The 17592-nt window shown below is 55.9% G+C and overlaps 1 protein-coding gene across 5 annotated transcripts in view; it reads left to right on the forward strand.

Annotated features, from left to right (window-relative positions):
* Positions 1–419: 419 nt before the first annotated feature.
* EBF4 (EBF family member 4) overlaps positions 420–17592 on the forward strand; it is a 57292-nt gene continuing 40119 nt past the window's right edge. For 3 of the 5 annotated variants that reach the window (XR_004382866.1, XM_032859038.1, XM_032859040.1), the window contains exons 1-6: positions 1144–1280; positions 11218–11374; positions 11598–11661; positions 11766–11821; positions 13400–13473; positions 14449–14517. Coding sequence is in view for 4 of the 5 variants with exons in the window: in XM_032859038.1 (XP_032714929.1) it covers positions 1144–1280; positions 11218–11374; positions 11598–11661; positions 11766–11821; positions 13400–13473; positions 14449–14517 (557 nt within the window). In the remaining variant the exon portion in view is untranslated. Of the gene's footprint in view, positions 649–1143; positions 1281–11217; positions 11375–11597; positions 11662–11765; positions 11822–13399; positions 13474–14448; positions 14518–17592 lie in introns of those variants that run through there. The other 2 variants (XM_032859041.1, XM_032859039.1) reach the window with 2 other exon arrangements.

Here is a 17592-nt window from a genome sequence, read left to right on the forward strand (position 1 = left end):
GCGGCTCCCTCGCAGCGCAGCCCTGGCTGCCCCCTGCCCGGGCCTCCCAGGGCCCGAGGGTCCCTCCAGCTCCTCCCCGAGGCCTCGGTCAGGCCGCAGCCCCCAGCCCCAGCGACCGACTCGCCAGGATCCGCCCCGCCGCGGCGGTCCGGGCCCCGCCGCTCCTCCCCCGATGATGTCACGTCCCCGGCCGCCCCTCGGCCGGCCGCGCCGCCCCGCCCCCGCCTCCCCCGGCCCCCAGTCCCCTGGGCCCGCCCGCTCCCGCCATCCCTCCTCCCGCCCGCTCTCCCTCCCTTCGACTCCCGCTCCCCCGGGAGCGGCGGCGGCGGCGGCGGCGGGATGGCCCGGGCCCGCGGCCAGGCCCCGGGGAGCGGCGGCCGGCGGCGGCCGCGGCGGGGCGGCGCGGGAACCGGGCCCCGGGGGGAGTCGGCCGGGTTGCTGCTGCTGCTGCTCCAGGTGCTGCCGCCCGGGGCTGCGGCAGGGCCGGGGCGCCGGGGCACGCGGGGCTCTGGCGGCGGCGGCGTCTGCTGGCCCGGCGCTGCCCCTGCCTTTCCCCGGGACGCGCGGCTGCTGCTGCTCCTGCCGCCGCTGCCGCCGCTGTCGCCACCGCCGCGGAGCTCCGCGCCCGCAGCCTCCGCCTCCCGGATGGTAATCAGCGCCCCGCGCCGGCGCCACGGGCGGGCGGGAGGTTGGGGGGGGCGAGGGGGAAAGGGCGGGCAGCCCCGCGCCCCCGCCTCGCCGGAGGCAGCTCCCGGGGCGCTCGGGCCCCCCCTCCGACGACCGCGGCCCTGGGCAGCCGCCAGAGCGCGCCTCTGGGGCGCCTCCGTGCGGACCGGGTGCCGGCTCCGCTCCCGCCCTCCCCGCCGCGCTCGCAGTCCGCCCGCCGGCGCTCAGGCCGCGGGGGAATCCCTCCATCTCCCCGCCCCGCGCCCCGGGAGGGGAGGGGACAGCGCCGGCGCTCGCGGACCCGCTTTCTCCGAGGGAGCGCCCGGGAGGCGAGCGCGCACTGAGACGCGGGGACCTGGAGCTGCGCTGCGCTCCTGGAGGCGCCCGCTGCCGTCGGGTCTGGCTGAGCCGAGCCGCCCGCAGCCTCGGCGGGACCGCATTCCCGGAGGCGGGGGCGCCCACCGACCGCGCGCCCTTATGTTCCCCGCGCAGGACACTCTGCCCCGCGGCGGGCTGAACCTGAAGGAGGAGCCGCTGCTGCCCGCCGGCTTGGGCTCGGTGCGCTCCTGGATGCAGGGCGCGGGCATCCTGGACGCCAGCACCGCGGCGCAGAGGTAAGCGCTCGGGTTGGACGACTCCGCGCCGCCTTCGCTCAGCCTGCTGAGCTGCTGGGGCGAGGGGTGGGGAACCCTGACTCTGGACACTCGCGGCAAGCTCTCCCGCCCACCCTGCCCCGAGCGCCTCTGCTTGCTTCTGAGGCTTTAGGGCGGGCCGGGGCGGGGCTTCTGCAGCCTCTGCCGCTGTCCCAGCTCTGATTTCTGATTTCTAACTGTCGCTCAGGGGGCCCGGCGGTCCATGACTCTAGAGTAAAAGGTGTCCCCGCTGCCCGCAGTCCCTGAGCCATGACCCACAGCCACCGGCCGTCAAGTAACAGGCAACCCCTCCTTCGTGGGCAGTCCCAGTGCCTCTCCTGGTCCAATTCGAGGCTCTCTGCCAGGAAAGGCACAAAAACCAGCCCCCTTTCTGCTTTCCCACGCCCCTCAGAGTTGAAGGAGGGGTGCGTGTGGAGCCAGAGAAGAGGCTGGGGGGCTGAAGAGTGGGGAACAGGCGAGCTGGACAGTCACCTTGGCTGGAATGATTGGGGCTCAGGCCCCGCGCTCAGGCCCCGCCTCTCCTCAAAGTGGTTTCCTGGCCGGCCCTGGAGGAGGCAGAGGGTCCCTGGGAGCCCGGCATCTATGCCAACGCCTTTGCAGGAGTCTGGGCAGAGGGCCTGGATAGGGAATGGACTCCTGGGTTGGAGAGGAAGTTTAAATGGTTTGTTGGCCTGCCCCCACAGCACCTGACCATGGACTTTTTTGTGCCCCTACTTGTGAGCGGTCATGGGGCGCTGGTATTGGGGGCGGGGGGAGTCAGATATCCTACTGGAGTTCTCAGTGGTTAAGACTAAGGTGCTGCAGACTCTGCAGACCCCTGGGGACCTGGGAACTGGGCTTCCCCGAGGTCTGAGCCGCTGCTGGAGCAGCAGCCTGAAGGGATTCTGCAGGAGGGTCACCTGGGCACATGGGCCCAACAGTCCCATCCCTGGGCCTGTTCCTCAGTGGTGGCTTCTAGTCCAAGTCCAACCTCAGCCCTTAACAGACACACATCTTGTTTCCTGCGCCAGCCAAACCTGTTTCTGCACTCCTGTCCTTTGATGACTGTCAGAAGGGAATGCTGGGGGGTTCTTCCTGGAGCTCATCTCTTCAAGAGGAGAGGGGCTTGCTATGAATTAATTTACATAGTTTTACTCATGATATAAGTATATTCCAGAAAAATTGGTAAGCAAGAAACAAAATTCTACCTTTCTGATACAACTACTGTCAACACTTTAGTGTATTTCCTTCCCATCCTTTTTCCTATTCACGTGGGTTTTTTACTGGGCTGTGCAAACAATTCCGTATCCTGCCAGATTTTCTGTTGCTTCTGTTTTTGTATTTAATTTGAGATGGTCTGTTCCTTAATGGGGGCTCCGTCATTTTGTCCACCACCAGCTGTGGTGAGAGCTCCTTGTAAGAGTGGGTGAAGAGTTCCAAGGGGACCCCTGAGGCTTAGGGTTCCTGTTTCTCTCTGACCAGACCCTCTGTCCCTGTGTCAAGCCAGCAGGTTTGATAAGGGGGGAGCAGATACGAAAGAAGTGGTGCTCTTGTAGCCTGTATGGGTTCAGACGTGTGGGGATGGGGCCCTTTCCCAGAGGATCTGACCATCAGCAGTGTTGTCTGCACGTGGAGGAGGGGGTTCTTGAGAGGCATTGAGATGTCCCATCTGAGTCCTGGGGACCACATCTCTGGGACTCAGAAGGCTTCCCCAGTTGGAAGAGGGGCATTTCTTCAGGCCTGGGCTTCTTATTTGCAAGTCAAGAGACTTCTCTGCCTCAGAACACAGATTGGGAACACACCCCCGCCCCCTTTGGTTGACTCTGGACCACCTCCTTCCACTGAAGAGCAGGCTAATCCTTTCTCCTCATTCTTCCCAAAGTGGCCCATTGTATCTCCCATTTGTGTCTTGATCCCCGGTCAGTCCAGCCGGTCCTCCTCGGCTCAGGTCTTTCCATCCTGAAACAGCAGCAACAAACATTCCTTTCCCCATCCCTACCTCCCTCTTCAACCTCTACCTGACTTCTGTCCCTCTCACCTTTGGGAATTTTGCCCAGGAGCGCTTTTCCCCAAGCCTGCTTGGGATCTGACAGTCATCTTTGATGCCTTGCCCCACAGCCCCCTGATGGTCAAGGCTCCTAGATGTTTCTTCATGTCTGAGGTCAACTTTTAACAATGGCTCACCCCTCTCCTTCACCTCTTTCCTCCCTGGCTTGAAGGTTAATCTATCCCCGTTTACCACTGCAGCCTGCTATCCCACTGCCCCAGCCCCAGGCTCTCACCTCTCCCCCAAAACCATCTGCCATGTCCCAGGGGGACCAGAGCAATATTTTTGAAGAACTCTTCTCTGATCATGTCCTTCTCTGATTAAAAACTTCAGTCACCCCTGCTTCCTCCCAGGTATTCAGCACTCAGGGCTTACCACTGTCTAATCCCAAACTCCCTTCTAGCCGTTGGCACAATACTTGGCATCTAACAATGCCTCTTGTTGGCCCCAGCACCCACCTACCCACTGAATAAAGTCTTACAGTCTTGGGGACCCACTGCACCCCAGCACCTTCTGTATGTGTGCCCTCCCACCTGGACCTCAGGAACAGTTCTCAGCGCTGCCTAAGGATCCTGGCCACAGCCCAGAATCAGCAGTGCCCCACCAGCCCATGCCTTTCTTTAGGGCAAGGATGGGGGCTTATTCGTCCTTGTGTCCCCAGCACCAGGACAGGCTGGAGCAGTCAGCAGAGAGGGGGGCAACGAGTATCTGCTGAAGGAAATAGGAGTGCATGTTAAAAAGTTCCCAGATCCCTTTTTGTTGGGCTCCCCTCCCTATGTTGGTGGTCGCCAGCATCTACCTGACTCCAGGAACCAGATACTCATTTCCAGCTTTATGACGCCAAGTTTTACAGAAGGTGGAGATGGAGGAGACGGCCCCAAACCTGCCAAGATCAGTGAGGGAGGCTCTGCCAACAGAAAGGGAAGTTCTGAGCAAAAGAAGGGTAGGGGAAGAGAGGGGCTCCATGCCCTTGCCCTGGAGGCAAGAGGGGAGGGAAGGGAAGTCTGGCACCTCCAGGGCTGGCAGGATCTTCCCAGTGGGGAGCTCTAAACAAGGACCCCATGCCAGCCCCAGCCTGTGTTCCTCTTGCTGGGGTGCTCAGCCCAGAAGCAACTCTCCTCTCCTGATGGGATTCCCAGCCCAGGGAGACCCCTGCAGGACCCAAACCCGCCCTCGCCCTCCAGCAGGTCCCAGCACACAGACAGGCCCTGAGAAAGCCAGCTGGGCTGCCTTTCCTGTAAGCAGCTGCACGTTAGCCTCCCTGCTAGGAAATGCTTTTGTTTGCTTTAATAATTAATAGCCGCTCCTCAGCCTGGGACCTGGCAGGCAGGCCTGTGGGTGGGTGGCGAGGGGGTGGGCAGAGAGAAGCAGAGTGGGCAAGCTTTAGGTGGAATGGAGGGCAAGAAGAAGGGTGGGAGAGCTAGCTAGTGAGATCCTTTCCCTCCCTCCACCCCACTGGGGGGGCCTGGGTGGCTGAGATAACTTCCTGTGGCAGGTGAGCCTACCCACTGCCCAGCAGCGGAAGTAGGGAATATGAAGCAGCCCAAAGCCTCGCCTCCCGCAGATCCCTCCAGACACAGATTCAGAGCCTCCAGTTCCTCTCTCTGCCCACATGGTCAATGTGGGTGTGCCCCAGTGGGTTGCTGCTTTTATCTTCCTGGTTTGTAGCACAACTAGGGTCTGGGCCTGTCGGGCTGGGCAGGGTTAGGCCAATGGATCTAGGCTGGTGCCAGGAAGGCCAGGCCCAGTTTGATGGCTCCCAGCAGTCCCAGGGGCCCAGGGGAGGCCTGTAGGGAGCAGGGCCAGTGGGACACTTGGAGGAATAGTGGACACAGAGATAAAAGAGACCTATGTAGTGGGCTGGGATAGGGCTGCAATTATTAGCAGAACTTGTAGGGAAAGGTGAGACAAGGGATGAGATGCGGGAGACATATGCTTTTTGTTCCTTCTACCTCGTGGGGGAGCCTTCCCCCACTGCGGATGAACTTAGGGCTTGTCCCCATTTCCCCAGCATCCCAGATTCCCAGGCAGATAAGGTCCAAGCCGAGGCACTGCTCAGAAACTTGGGCTATCAAGGCAGGCAAGAGTTAGGTCAGTGGGGGGCTAATGGGAAGGGAGAAGGTCCAAGGATGCCTTTGGGGGGAGGCAAAACTCCAGCCTGGGCCACTGGTCCTCTGAGGGACTTGGGATGCTTGTTTTAAATTATTTGTATTTTTTATAAGCATATAGTCAGGCATGTAAGGAGCCCCAAGTGACCTCGTGAGGACAGAGTTGAGTGGCGCAGTGCTCTCCATACTAGAACCCCGTGGCAGGGTCCAGCAGCTGCTCTGGTGGGTCCTGCCCTGCCCTGAGAAGGAGCGTCTCCAGGGACCACTGGGACCCCCACAATAGCAGCCAGACAACCCTGCAGCCCCCAGCATGTCCCCACCCACATCCCCCAGACACAGGCCACCTGATGGCCCCGGCCGGGAAGGTCAGGTTTGTCCTTGTTGTCAACTTTAACCTGGATTCCCAGCACCGTACTCCAGAAGCCCATGCACACCCACGCTTGCTACAGAGCACGTGTCCTCAGACCATAAAGTAGCTGCGCACGCCAACGCTCGCCTGCCACTGTCACCTTTTAACTCACGGGCCATTCCAGAACAGAAGATGGGAACGCGGGTGAGCGGGCCAGGGTAGAAATATGAAAATGAGCGCTTTCCCCTCCTGTGTCTGGGTTCTTTGGTACAAGAGCAAATGCCCCGCCCTTGGCACACTCCAGAGTGGATGGGAAACTGTTTTGAGCATTTTGTTGAAAACGATCTTTTTAAGAAAGCCAAGAGATGTGTAATTCTTTTTGGAGCCTCACAAAAGTGATGAATGTGGCAGTTCTCGCCATTCAGCTGGCTTTATCTGAGAAAGGCGTCTGTGTGGCATGCTTCGTGCTCTAGTGATGGTAAGGGAACGAGATGTCTCTGAATTATAGGCCCCAGCAACTCATATACCTGGTGAAGCCATTCTTATACCTGTCTGCCAAGTTGCAGTCAGTCCCTTGGGCTGTAGTCTTACCGGCTTCTAACACACTGCAGGCCTCTGGATGGCTGGTGGTTGGTACCCCGCCATCTTGGTGAAAGGTCTGCTTCTGCTGCCAGCACCTGGTTCTGGAGACTTCCTTAGGCTGCCGGAGCCTGCTCTGCCCACTTGCATACAGGGCCAGGTGTACCTGAGAAATGACTTCCCAGGCCCCCCCCCCCCCCCCCCGCCACCCCGCCTTCCACCAATGACTAACTGGAGTTGGTGGATAACTACCCCAGCTCCCTCCCCCAAAGCGCCTGCTCTATTCTAGACTGTTTCCAGAGCTCCCAGCAGGACTGAGAAGCTGCAGTGGCCCACAGCGGTGACTTGCGGCACCCTTTTACGGAGTGCCTCTCCTTCTCTTTCTCATTCCCCAACCCCAGCCCTGTGTTTGCTGGAATCACTTCCCACTTAAACTGTTTGCATTTGAACCCTTACGTCTCCAGACTTCAGCGACTCTACTCCTGCTTCCCTTTTCCCTTTTAGATAAGGGATTCTTATCCATAGACATCCTTGCACTTGCTCCCTACAGCCCAGTGGGAGACTGCAGAATCAGAGACACCGGCCTTCATCCACATCTCTCTGTCTCTAAGCTAGCGTGAGAGCCGTGAGAGCCGACAGCAGCCACACCTCCCGCCTCCCACACGTCTGCACCCAGCAGGGGCTCTCTGACCTCTGGGCGTCCCCTGTGTCCATTTTCTGAGCTGTCTGCGTGTATCTCTCTCTCTCTTTCTTTCTGTTCTTTAATCCTGGTTTGTTTTCTCATTACAAGAGCATCAGCTCTTCCCAAGGGGGAGAGGAGCTGAAGTCTCTCCCCTCCCCAGCCCTCTCCCTCTGGGCCTTGTCCTTTATTTAGGCGTGCAGATTGGTCCCCTACTGCATGGTGGGGGTGGAGGCACACGGGGGACCCAGGACAAGGAAGGGATAGTCCAGAGCTACCCCCACATTCTTGCTGAGGTCCTGATCCTTCTATCATTGTCCGTCTCCTGTCTCTTGTTCCCAGGAAATACGATAATGACTTTCCAAAGCAAAACTTTTCTATTTCACCTTGAGCCTCTCTCACTGGTCCAGCAGGAGTATGAACAGGGGAGACTGGAGACAGTCACAGACCAGGAGCGGCCCTGGGTGTGCCCTGGGTCTTGCCCACTCTGCAGTCCTCTCCTGGTCTTGTGGTTTGGTGGGGGGAAGCTGGAGCTGTAATACTCATATTGTTCTGTCCTTGATCTTGATGGTAACCCTGTCTGGAAGCTGGAAGCTAGCCACCTGTCCCGTTGTTTTGCCGGGATGGGTGTGAGCCCCAGAGGATGAGGGTGCCTCAGACCCACTCAGCAAGGTGGGGGGAAAACAGGATGATGCCAATGCCGGGCTGCCTTAGAAGAAGCAGAATGAGCTTCCCCCAACCCTCCGGCTTTGGGGTGGGACAGGCACGTGAAGCAATGCAGCCCCCTCCCCATCCCCTGGCCAGCAGCACTGGATACTGGTCCACAGGCCCCAGGCAGCAGGCAGTGGTACCTGCCCTCTTTCCTCTCCCTGGGTTTCCTGACCTCTCCCCCCAGGAATCCCCTCTTGTATGGAGGGCAGCCCTGTAGAGGGAGTTCAGCTTGGGACCTGGGCCAGACTCCCCAGGTCTGGTCTTTAGAAGCCTGGCAGGAGCTGGCAGGCAGCCAGGACCCAGGACAGACTGATATTTGCCAAGAGGGATGGTTGAGAGAGGGAATTCCTGCCAGCATCACTAATTTACTCTTGGCCTGGAAGTCCAGGGATGTCTGTGAAGGAAGGGTGTATAGAGCGGTGTAGGGGATTGGGTTGTTGCTCCGCATCGACCCCTCCCCTGTGAAGGCCCCTTTCTCTGTACCCTTCAGCCCTGCCATCTGAGAGCCTTCCAGGCACCTCTCCTGGTCTAGCTGACGGAATAAAGGGCAGAGTGAGAGATCTGGGAGGGCTCCATGAGCCCACCCCCTTCCGCCTTTTCTCCCCTCAGGTGGTCCTGGAACCTGACCGATGGAGCTTCTCTCCCCCCTCCCCCCAAACTGGTCCTGGGGCCAGAAGGAGGAGTCAGGATTGCTGCCTCATTAGCATATTCATCAGCAGTAATCAGGGACCTGCTGTGATCAAAGCTCTCCAGGCTTCCCTGCCTCTTGGCAAAAGGGAAGCTGGAGGGTCAAGGCTTGGACTTGAAAGTCCTTCTTGCCCTAAGGGGGAGGGGAGGAGAGGGCAGAGGAGGTGGGAAGCTGGAGGGAGAAAGGGGCACCTGTAGAAAGAACTTTTGGTGGGGAAGAGAGAAGGTGACCGTGGTCCCCTCCAACTTCTCTTGATCAGAGACCAGCAAGACCCATCACCCGATCCTGAAATCAGCATTTCACCAGGACCAGCAAGGCTCCCAAGCAGGCTTAAGGAGGTGGAACAATTGTTCTTTGAATGTTTATGTATTTACTGTAAGATGTATGAGTAAAAACACAAGCGTCTCAAGCCAGGATAGCCCAGTCATTATGGTTTTTGCATGAAGCAGAGTAAGAGTAAGTTGATTTAAAATTATAAGAACAGCATTAAGGAGTGATGCATATGGCGGATGTTTCCACAATGGCATGTCCCTGATGGGACTCTGGTCTGAATGGTTCAAGGCAGCTGTACCATCCTCATGCTCTCCTCTGCATCCCTGCAGGGGCTTCTCGCTTTCCCACCCCACTGCACCCTCCCCATGGGTAGCATCTTCTAAGCCCCGCTGGGCCTCAGAACCTTCTGGTGGCCTTTCATTGTATTGCTCAAGACATCCCTCAGCAAAATTGGTGCAAAAAAAGAAAAAGAAAAAGCTCAAAACTCAGGAGTGTCAAACAACAAACGCCCATTGCCTCACATAGTTTCTCAGAGTCAGAAGTGAGGGAGCAGCTCGTGCTTCTCCTGAGGCTGCAGTCATCTGAAGGTGTCGCTGGGGCTGATTTTCTTCCAAGGTAGCTCATTCATACGGCTGGCAAGCTAAGTGCTGGCTGTGGGCAGGAGAGCTTGGTTCTTCTCCACAGAGACCCTCCACAGGGCTGCTCAAGTGTCCTCACAACATGGCAGCCAGCTTTGCCTCCGGGGGCTGATCCAATAGAGCAAGGCAGAAGCCACCATGTCTTTTATGACCTAACCTTGGAATCATCTGCCATCACTTGTGCCACATTCTATTGGCCGCAAAGACCAACCCTGATACAGTCTGGGCGGGCACTACACAACAGCAGAAATACCAGGAAGTGGGGCTCATGTAGTGCCATCTTGGCTACCACGCATGAGGAGAACCAACCTGAGTGAAGTTATGGAGGGTCTACTCTTGGAGTGTGTCCCAGGGCCCCCTACACACACTTGCACATGCTGTGAAGCCTCCTTTCCCAGCAATGGTGGCCATAGTTGCCTTTTGTAGAGGGAGGGTCTAAAGCCATGAGAAACCTGAGGAACCGTCTTTTCAAGACCTTGGCCCAGAGGAGATAGTCTAAACTCAGGACCTGGTTTTTGTGTCTCTCCAGACTTGGCACTTCCAATACAACTTTTTCTTCTCTTCACTTAACTTTCTAGAATCCGTGGTCCAGCCACACCAACCTTCACACGTACAGCCATTCCTCAAGCTCTTTGTTCTGCCCCTTTCCCTGTTCTAACTGTTGAGCTCCCATTCATTCCTCAAGAACCAGGGGGAAACCTCCACAAAGGTTTCTGAACCTCATTTCTCACAGAAAGAATTCACTTTTTTCTTCCTTTGTTTCTAGAGTTGTTTTGTTTGTTTGTTTGTTGTTATTGTTGTTTGTTTGTTTGTCTTGTGTCATAGCCTTCTGTATCTGTCTTCCCTCCTTTCCAGGCATTTAATTCTAATCCTACTCAGTGCCTTGGGTCCGGGACTTGGTACATCGCTGGGGCTGAGGAAGTATTTGGGGAATGGGGCCTTTGTTTTTCTCCTCCTGCTCTTGCCTGGTGCTGGCTTGTAAGAATCATTTCTTTTTCTTTCCTTTTTTTTTTTTTTCTAAGATTTTATTTTTAGGTAATCTCTACACCCAACATAGGGCTCAAACCCACAACCCCGAGATCAAGAGTCCCATGCTCCACTGTCTGAGTCAGCAGGACACCCCTTCTAGGAATCATTTCTGATGAGCCAGGAGACAGCTCTTGGCGAGGCTAGACCAAAGGGTCCTCCTGCCCAAGGGAGCCAGGGTATATCTTTCCCACCTTGTGAAGGCTGGTCCCTGTACTCCTGAGGGGTGCACCCTCTGCCTTCAAACATAGCCCAGGGTCCGGGCTGGGCAGAGCAATGGCCCTGAGCCAGTTTAATGTCTCTGAGAGCCTGAGGGACATCACCATCATCTCCCAGATGATGCCACAGGCTCACGAACACAGTCGTGGGCTGGGGTACCATGTGGGACATTTGGTCCAGAACCTCCTAGCTGCCCCCTGATGCTCTAAAGGGCAGTCACAGGAGCCTCTGGTCAGTTAGATGGGCGGTCCATACCTTTGGTTTTAGAGATAGATCAGCCTTTCAAAATGTGGGGCCCAGGGAAAAGCTTGGGAGGGGGCCGGGCAGGGGTGGGTGTCTCGGCAGCTGCCCACTCTGCCCCTTGTTCCCAAGGGAGCAGGCAAGGGTGACGTCAGTCCGGGGAGCCGTGTCTGGAATTGATATCCCGGGCAGGGATGGAAGGGCCCCAGGCCACCTGATTTCTGGTCTAGACTCTTGCCGCGGCAGGACGGTAACCTGACCAGCCTCCCCCCAAAACCTGGTAGAGGTGCTGGGGTCTTTCTCCCCGTCCCCCAACCCCCCGAGTGTGTCCGGTGGTTTGGCAGCCCCTTTCCTCCTCACAGCGGCGTGGGCCTGGCACGCGCACATTTTGAGAAGCAGCCACCCTCCAACCTCAGGAAATCCAACTTCTTCCACTTCGTGCTGGCCATGTATGACCGCCAGGGGCAGCCTGTGGAGGTGGAGCGCACGGCCTTCATCGATTTCGTGGAAAAGGACCGAGTGAGAGGCTCGTGGGCTCACAGCACCAGAGCAGGGGGGAGGAAGGGGGTGGGTTCAGGGAACCCCCTCCCATAGGGTAGATGGATGGACCATGGTGGAGGGGTGAAGTGGGGGGGGTGGGATGGATGGAAGGGAGGGAGGAAGGGTGGGATTAGGCAGGAGGTGCTGAGGGGAGACTGGAGGAGCCAGGGGAAAGCTGAGCATCCCCATCTTGGCGCTGCAGGAACCTGGGGCTGAAAAGACCAACAATGGGATCCACTATCGCCTCCGGCTGGTGTATAACAATGGTGAGTAAGGATCACTCCTTCCTGTGGCTCCTGGTGGGGAGGGTGTTGAGTGTGGTTCAATCACTAGAGGCCACAGCAAGCCCTCTCCACCTCCCCACCCTTAGGACTTCGGACAGAGCAGGATCTCTATGTGCGCCTCATTGACTCCATGTCCAAGCAGGTGAGCCCGTCCAGGGGATATTCAGGCCCGTCTTGCCCCCCTCTTGGACCCCATCTGAGTGAGCACCCTCACCCCTGGCCCCACCTCCCCCTTGCTCCTCATCCCCACTGGTCCAGCTCCTGTGGCAGGAGGCTGTGTGGCCTCGCCCTCCAATCTGGAAAAAAGGCCCTGTCTTAGGTGACCTCCCCTACAAGGCCAAACTAGACGGGCATGCAGGTGTGTGTACTTTATTGAGAAGCAGGAGTGAACCTTTCAGGAGAAGGCAAGGGAGGGAAGCAGGACAGAAAAGGCTGAGCAGGGCTCAGCCAGGATGTGGTTCCAGCTGGAGTCTAGTCTCAGCCTGATCCCCAGGAAGCTCTAGAGAAGGGATAGCAACAGAATCACGCCCCCTTGAGGCAAGGAGGCCAGGATTCTGTACCCTGTATCAGTCAATGGTTGTCTGGGAACCACTCCCATGGGGAGAGTAACCTTCCAGACATTTCCAAGCTAGGCAACTCCTATCTGCTGAGAGCAGTTCTCAAGAGAAAGCCCTCACCAGCCTCCACTAACCACAGCTGGGGGATGGTGCCCTGGTCCACTAAGGGGGACTGGGTGGGGCCACAGAATTTCTACTGCAGACCTTTAGTGCTTGCTGGTCTAGAAGGTCACAGGAGGCTGAGAGGGCAGCATAAGGAGCTTGGGGAAATTGAAACCTGAGTAAATCCTGATGGATCCTGCACAAGACAGGGTCCCAAGTGTCAGGGCGTTTCAGAGAAGTCGTGCGTGCTGGTAAGGAGCAGGGCTGGGTCACAAATGGGCCCATTAGTGGCCCGGAATGCAAGGTGGAGACGGGCTTTCCAACAGTCTTCTAGCAGCCTCCACCCAATCTCAGGGCAGGGGAAGAAATGGTTTCTTTCTAGAAAGCCTGTGGCCACTGTGGTCTGGGAGGTAAATGAGGCAGCGGTCAGTGGGACTGTGTGGAGATAAGTGTGGAACGGGTGGGAGGAGGTCTGGAGAGAGAGAGGGACCCCACCAATGAGGGATGGCCTGGAGGCACAGGGGGGACATAAAGTGGGAAACTGGAGCTACAGTTTAGGGAGCTCCCTCCTTGCTTCGGGGCAGAGTAGAGGCCAGGGAGCTGGTGGGGAGGCTGATCCAATAGCACAAAGGAGGCACACTGGCCTGGGATGGGGAGCGAGACTGGTGGGGAGAGCCCAGAGGAACAGTGCTTGCGAGCAGGAGGCAGAGATCACCTAGGGCCTTGGGAACAGTGGAGATAGGAGTGTGTCTACCCAACCAACAGCCCGACCTTTTGGTCTGGGGACCTCCCCAGCCCCAAACAGAGCTGGCTCTGGAAAAAGCTGCCTGTGGACAAACAGAATCTATAGACCCACCTCATGCCACCCTTGCCCACCGCAGCCCCCGTTGGGGTTCCTGGTTTGGGGAGCCCGGTCCCAGCTCCTGCTCTGCCTTCTTGGGTGCCCCAGAGCAAGTTGGAGGGCAGGATCTTCCCTGGGAGTAGGGCCCATCTCTCCCCTGCACTTGGACTTGAGAACAACCTCCTTCCTCTTGAGTCTGTGCATTCCTCCTCTCCCCCAGGCAATCATCTATGAGGGGCAAGACAAGAACCCCGAAATGTGCCGCGTGCTGCTCACCCATGAGATCATGTGCAGGTGAGAAGGTTTGGGACACTTGCACCTTTGTCTCTGGGTCCCCACCGGGCCCTGCCCGGAACACTGCCGACACAGCCCGGCTCCTCGAAGCTCCCTCGGGAAGCCAGATGGGGGGAGGCAATGCGGGAGGAGGGAGGCCCTTGAGCACAGTGCTGGCTGAAGAGAGGATCCTTGAGGCCCCATTAGCCTGGCCTGTTTATGTGGCTTCTCCAAGTGTTTTTGTAAGACAGGCCTCCTGCCACCACTGGAAAGCTTAACTAATAAAGCTCAGGGGAGGCTTGCTGAGGAGGGGGGGCAGGGCTGGGCCTCCCGGATTAGCTTAGAAGCTAGAGAGAGGAAACTTTGCTGCCTCCTGGGTGAGCCTCAGGGTGCTCCCTAGGGGAGGTGGGGGTGAGGCGGACACAGCTCTTGGCTTCCCTTCCCCATTACCCCCAGAGCTTGGCATTTCTAAGTAAGGTCTCCCCAGGAGATGCCCCTCACACGGGGTCCTGAAAAGCAGTTCCTCCTGAATGGAAAAGAGAACAGTGTTCAAAAATCTGGTTGGGACCCTGGCTGCCCTTGGGAAGAGTAGTGACAAGGAAGGGGCGTGGGGAGGCTTCTGTGGCACTGATTGTGCCGTCTTTCTTGACTGGATGCTGGTTACACGGGTGGGTTCACTTTCTGTTAATTCCTGAGCTGCATGCTAAAATCCAAGCCCTTTGCTATGTGGGAGAGACCCTGTAGGTGGCCTGCAGCCTGCCTTTACTGAATCCTCCAGGAGTAGCATGCCTTTGGGACAAGGGTCTCCTGGCCAACCTGGCTCTCCAGGTCCCGGTGAAGGACCCTTCTCCCGAAGGCTCCTGGAAGTGAGGCCCCCAGACAGGGATTCCATACTCAGAGACAGGACGCAGCACCTTCAACCGGAAGCACGTGTGCACACACACTTGCGCACACGCATGCGCACACAGACACACCTTCTCTCTCCTCTTCCTCCAGCCGGTGCTGTGACCGGAAGAGCTGTGGCAACCGGAATGAGACGCCTTCTGACCCGGTCATTATTGACAGGTAGGTGCTGGGAAGGAGGTCCCCGGGAGACCAGGGCGCAGAGCACGGGGGCACACGCACCGCCCCCCATTGGTGGCTGTAAGCAGAGAGAAACTACCAGACACGAGGAAGCTGCCACCCCTGGCCTCTACAGGAAGCCTCTGGTGGTAGACTTCCTGGGGCTGGGCTTAGGAGTTCTGCTCCCTGGGGAAGAAAGCCGGAGGGCCAGGGCCTGGGGTGAGGGCGGGGAGGGAAGGAGATGAACCAGACCCCAGAGAGGGGCTGGGAGGACGGCTGGGAGGATGGACGGGCTGGCATGGGAAAGGCAGGGGAAGCCCGGCTCTAGTCCCGGGTCCACCTCCACCTCTCGCTGCTTGCCTTGACTTCTCTGCACTTCCGTTTCCTTCCATTGAAAAGTGGGGACATACTTGGCGCATTTCAGTCACAGGACTGTCAAGGTGATGGGTGTAAAATGCATTCTCCCACCATGACTTCTTTAAAATTATTTTTTCTTTTTGAAGAGCAAATGCATAGGTAAGGTACAAAATTCAAAAGGTACAAAAGAGGATCCCATCCTTATGTACCAGGGACTTTTGTACCGTTATGTTTTTAAAAAATTTGTAACTGTATGTCTTAAAGATCACGCCATATCGGAACATAAACCCTGCCTTACTCCTCTATTAGAGAGAGCACATTCACAGGAGCAAAAATTCAAGTTTAAAAGAGTTTAAAGCAAAAAGGCTGCCACCTCGGCGTCTCATCCATCCATTGCCCTCCAGATAAGCAGCCTTTGTTAGCAGTTTCTTGGCCATCTTTCTTGACATTGTCTACCCCTAGACAAGAAAATACAGATACATATTCTTTTAGTACCTTTCCTTTTATGTTTCTAAAAATGCTGGCGTCCAAAATGTACCTTTCAGCACCTTTCCTTTTCTCTAAGAAACGTGCCTATCTGGGAGGTTATATCAGGACACAGGAAGTCTCTTTCCTCTTTTTTGCTACTGCAAAATATTCCACGGTATGGATGAACTATAATTCCTTTCAATCGTCTGCCATTGCTGGATGCTTTGGCCATTTTTGTTCCTTTTAGGAGATCAAATATACTGCAGTGACTTACTTTGTCCCTGTGTCACTTTGCACATAGGTGCGTTCATAAGAAGGATATTATAGCAGCAGAATTGCTGGGTCAGAGGAGATGTGCGTTTGTAATTTTAATAGTTACTGTCAGTTTGCCCTCTGCGGAGATTACACCAGTTGGTATTGGTACCAGCAGTTTTGAGAATGCCTGTTGTCCACACTCTGGGCGATTAGAGATGTTGTTATTCTTTCAACAAAAATTTTTTTTTATATTCACCCCATGCCAGTGTCTCTTCTATATTCTGTGGATTAAACAGTGACCAAAACCAAGACAAAATGCTTGTGTTTATGGGCTTAACAATCTAGTAGGGGAGATGGACGTGAACGGAATGAATGAAACGTAGATTCTGTTAGATGGTGGTAACAGCTAAGGAGAAAAGGCAAGCATCAGGAAGGATCTGAAGTGCCCAGGAAGGGAGGGGGTGCAATTTTAGAATGTTTACAGAGAGCCTCCCTAAAAAGATGACATTTGAGCCAAGACCTGAAGGAAGGAAGGGAGTGAGCCATGTTTGAACCCGGGGGAAGAATATTCTTGGCTGGAGGGGACCTGATGTGTTTAAGGAACAGTAATAAAGCTCAGGTGACTGGCGTGAGGGGGACTGTAGGAGGAAATGGTGTCAGGAAACCAACAGAAGGGTTAGAGGAAGGCAAGACATGCAGACAGGGCCATGTAAGTTGCATATAGACCATTATAGGGAGTTTGGCTTTTATTCTGAGTGGCATGGAAACCAGGGGTGGCGGGGGGGTGTTTGAGAAGAATGAAATGACCTGATTTATATTTTAGCAAGATCACTCTAGCTCGTGTGTTGCCGATGACCTGTAGGAGGCAAGGATGGAAGCACAGAGGTGAATTAGGAAGCCAGCACAGTTATTCAGGTGAGAGAAAGTAGAGGCTGTTAAAGAGGGGGTGTTAGGAGGTGGTGGCAGGAGGTGATCGAATATATTTTGTGGACAGAACTAACAAGATTTGTTATGGAAGGAGAGACAAAGTGACAGAGAAGGAGGGGGAGTCAGAGATATCCCAGATGTCCGACCTGATCAAGCTAGAAGGACAGAGTTCCTATTTACTGAGGAGAAAGAGATTTCAGAACAAGCAGGTTTGGGAGCAAGGAAGATCAGGAGTTTGGTGTTGAGATGCTTAGCAAACATCCGGGGTGCGGGGGATTAAAAGCAGGTGAAAACATAAGTACAGATCTCGAGGGAAAGGTTCAGGCTGCAGATCTAAATCTGAATGAATGAAATCATCAAGGGAATGAATGCTGAATGAAAACAGATGAGGTCCAAGAACTGAATCCTGGGCTGTTCAGTGTTTAGAAGCCATGGAGATGTGGAGCCAGTGAAGGAGAACAAGAAGGAGTGGCCAGGGAGGCAAAAGGGGAATCAGAGGATTGGAGTGTTCTAGAAGTCCAGGTAAGAAACTATTCCAAAAAGGAGGAAACAGTCAACTTCAACAAATGGTTCTCATGGAGATGATAAAAAGACTAATTTGACCATCACATTTAGCAATGAGGGGGACAATGGTGACCTCAACAATAGCTATTTCAGTAGAGTGGAGGGGCAGGAGTCTGGTAGGAGGCTGTCTGAGAACAGAAGAGAGACTGGAGGCAGTGAACAGAGGAACTCTGGGAGTTCTGCTCTAAAGGGATCAGAGAAATGAGATGGGGACAAGAGCACAGTGTAAGGCCCAGAAAAAAAAAAAATATAGCTTCTTCATATGCTGATGAGAAAAACCAGTGGGAAAGAGGGGAATGATGATGCAGGAGAGGAAAACTGCTGGAGCCATGTCCCGTAGCCAGCGAAGGGCATGGGATCCAATGCACCGGTGGAGGACTGGTTTAGCTGGGAGTATGGACAGCTACCCACGGACAGAGCAAGGAAGTCAGGGAGCCTGGGCCCAGAAGGGGGCAAATCAGGACACCCAGTGTGGGAGCTTGCAGATGCCATTTCCTGATTGCTTTG

Source organism: Lontra canadensis, unplaced genomic scaffold (genome assembly GCF_010015895.1).
Source record: "Lontra canadensis isolate GAN:19392208 unplaced genomic scaffold, GSC_riverotter_1.0 scaffold16, whole genome shotgun sequence".
Lineage (NCBI taxonomy): Eukaryota > Metazoa > Chordata > Mammalia > Carnivora > Mustelidae > Lontra > Lontra canadensis.